This window comes from Aptenodytes patagonicus, unplaced genomic scaffold (assembly GCF_965638725.1).
Source record: "Aptenodytes patagonicus unplaced genomic scaffold, bAptPat1.pri.cur scaffold_203, whole genome shotgun sequence".
Classification (NCBI taxonomy): Eukaryota; Metazoa; Chordata; class Aves; order Sphenisciformes; family Spheniscidae; genus Aptenodytes; species Aptenodytes patagonicus.
The window spans coordinates 1-2,865 of record NW_027472138.1 but is presented as its reverse complement, the minus strand read 5'-3'; the positions used below and the strand labels follow the sequence as shown (position 1 = coordinate 2,865).

Sequence of the window (2,865 nt, the reverse complement as noted above, 5' to 3'; positions counted from 1 at the left end):
TCTGTATAAATGCACTTTGTTCTGTTCCTCTCCGTGCTGCGGCCCCCTCCCCGCTCCCCGCTGCCTATAAATATGTACGTACGTGCACCCCTCCTGTAAATAACCACCGCCGCACCCCCAGCCTGCCCGGCCGGCAGCCGGGGGGGCAGCAGGGACGCCCCCAGCACCGGGCTTTCCTCCCGGCTGCCGCCGGTGACAATCGGTGACCCGAGGGGGCAGCCGGGGAAACAGGGGCGATGGCCGGGGCGCATCCCACCTCCGCTCCCCCCCATCCCTTCTCCCCCTCCCAGGTGTCGCGGTGAGGCCAGCGCTGGGGTGTCTGATATATATATTATATATAATAGAGCCAAGACTGACCAGTTGCTGTTCGACGCCGTATAATCTGGTTTATTTTCTTCCTTTCCATGGTAAAGGTTTTGATTTCTTTTTTTTTTTTTAAAGAAAAGGCAAGACGCGAGCTCTCCTTCGCCCGCGGGTGCGCGTGCGGCTCCTCGGGGGCCGGCTAGGTGCCCAATTCCTGCTCTTCCTCCTGGCCCTGGGCTTTGGGGAGGGGGTCCTGCGGCGGCAGGCAGCTCCTGGAGCCGCGCGAAAGCCGGGCTGCTGGGAGGGATGCGGTTCTTCTGCGGGAAAGCGGGGCGTCGGCCGTGGCCCCGCGGCAATGCCAGCCCCGCCGTGTGCCCGGTGGCGATGCCAGCCCCGCGGCCATGCCAGCCCCGCCGCCCGCCCGGCTCACCTCCAGGGAGAGGCACAGCAGCCCCTGCTGCCCCGGCACCTTTGGCCTTCTTCTCCCGCTGCTGCCCTCCAGCGCCGCCAGGAACGCGCCGAGGCCCCGCTCGGTGATATGGTTGTCTGCGGAGGGAGGGGGAGGTCGGGGACAAGTTGGGGGGGGGGGGGGGGGGGCCGGTGGGGACGAGCCACCCACCCACCCTCACTCACAGGTCAGGTTGAGGTTGAGGAGCGCCCGGTTCCCCGGCAGGACAACGCTGCCCTGGTGCTGCCTGGCCTCCTCCAGCAGCGGCTGTGACAGCTCGGCTGGATCTGGCACCTGGACACGGGGGTGGGGGGGGGGGGGGGGGCACCCTGAGGGAATGTGGGACCCCGGAGTCGGGCAGCCCCTCCCCAGCCCGTCCCCCCCGGCATCCCCACCTCCAGGCTCGGCTTCTCCTGGCCACTCAGTTTCGCATCTCTGCTGCGGGCGGCTCTCGGCTCCGGCGCTGCCGGGAGGGGAGAGCAGGGAGGGAGCTGAACCGGGCACGGCCCCCCCCCACCCCGATGCCCCCCCCCCCCAGCCCGTCGGACCCTCACTCACGCTTCTTGGGCTGCCTGGCCTCCTCCTTCCGCAGTGGCTCCTGCAATGGACGGGGCAGCAGGGCAGTGGCTTGCGAACCCCCTGCCTTCCCCTGCCCCATGCCCCGCAAAGCTGGAAGGGTGGGGAAACTGAGGCACCGCCTGCCCCCAAAGCCAGGGGAGCCTGGGGATACCTGGCAGCTGCCTGCCGGGCTTCCCCCCGCCCGCCCCGATCCCCGCACCAGCCACCCGCCTCCTCACCTTCTTCTTGGCGGGGGTTTGCCGTGCTTGGCCGGGGGCGGCTTGTCGGGGGCCGCGCTGCCGCGCAGGCTGGAGGGACGCTCGCTCTGGCCCTCCGTCTCTTTTGGGGTCTGGGGGAAGAGGGGTGCTCAGGGTGCCGGCAGCCCCCCGGGAGCCTCCGAGCTTTCCCGGAGGTGGGGGAGGGAACGTGCCCCCTGCAAAACGGGGGGCGGGGGGGGGTGTCTCACGGTGCGGGACCGTCCCAGCGCCTCCGCCAGGAGCAGCCGCCTCCGCTCCACCACTTCGGCGTGCGTCAGCGCGAACGGCCCCAGGACCTGGCAGGCAGCGGGGCTGGGGTCGGGGCAGGGTCCGGCCCGAGCCGCGCGCCCGCTCCCGAGGAGGTGGGGGGGGGGCACCCCCTCGGCGAGCCCGATGGCCCCCGCGTCGCCGATGTCGTTGTTCGCCAGGGACAGGGAGAGCAGGGAGCGGTTCAAGCGCAAGCCCTGGTGGGCCAAAAGACTGGATGGGTGCTGGGCGCAGGGGTGCCTGGGCACCCAGCTGCCCCCCCACGCCCTCCCCTGCCCCGCGGCAGGCAACCCTCCCGCTGCCCACCTCGGCGATGTAGCCGGCTCCCAGGTCCGAGATGCGGTTGAAGCTGAGGACGAGCGAGACCAGGCTGCGGTTGGAGGAGCGCAGGGTGGAAAGGCTCTGCCCGATGAGCCGGGCGGCCGCGTCCCCGATGCTGTTGTTGCGCAGCGAGAGGTGGGCCAGCCTGCGGGGACGGGCAGGCGGAGGCCTGGGCTTGGCTGCCTGCACCGAGGGGGCCTCGCGGGCAGGCAGGGGCTGCCCCGGCTGGCTGACCCGTTGGGGGGGGGGGGGGGTGTCCCATTTTGGGGGCTAGATCCAGCTCCGACTCACGTGCTGTCGCTCCCCATCAGCGTGTGGAAGGCGGGCTCGGGCAAGGGGTTCCCCTCCAGGCTGAGCGTCCTGCGGAGGGAAACACCCACCCCCCCATTAACGATCCTCCCTGGCACCCCCCGTTCCTCAATTAGTGGTAACGAGGGAGCGCCCCTCAACCGGCCGCGTACCGGAGGCGGGGGCAGCGTGCCAGCAGCGCCGCCAGCGCCGGGAGCAGCCGCTCTGTCAGCCCGACCTTCCAGAGGCTGCGGGAGGACAGAGCGGCGTCAGGACCCGCTGCCGGGGAGGGGGGACGTGCCGGTGTCCTGGGGGGGGGGGGGCCTGCCCTGCGCCCCCCCCTCCCTGCCCGCACTCCACTGCACTGCCTGCAGGCCGGCCAGGGCGGGCAGGGCACTGGCTCAGGACCCCCCCAGCATGTCC

General features: G+C 71.2%; 1 protein-coding gene across 1 annotated transcript; it reads right to left on the bottom strand.

Moving 5' to 3' along the window:
• Nucleotides 1–360: 360 nt before the first annotated feature.
• On the bottom strand, nucleotides 361–2,690 carry LRRC71 (leucine rich repeat containing 71; the record flags this gene model as incomplete). The annotated part of the gene is given in 13 exon segments (XM_076363902.1): nucleotides 361–568; nucleotides 570–620; nucleotides 734–849; nucleotides 937–1,045; nucleotides 1,147–1,214; nucleotides 1,310–1,349; nucleotides 1,549–1,565; nucleotides 1,568–1,658; nucleotides 1,776–1,864; nucleotides 1,949–2,030; nucleotides 2,140–2,299; nucleotides 2,446–2,514; nucleotides 2,616–2,690. Coding segments are annotated over 13 exon segments (1,033 nt in total), but the record flags the coding sequence as incomplete, so codon positions are not given.
• Nucleotides 2,691–2,865: the final 175 nt, after the last annotated feature.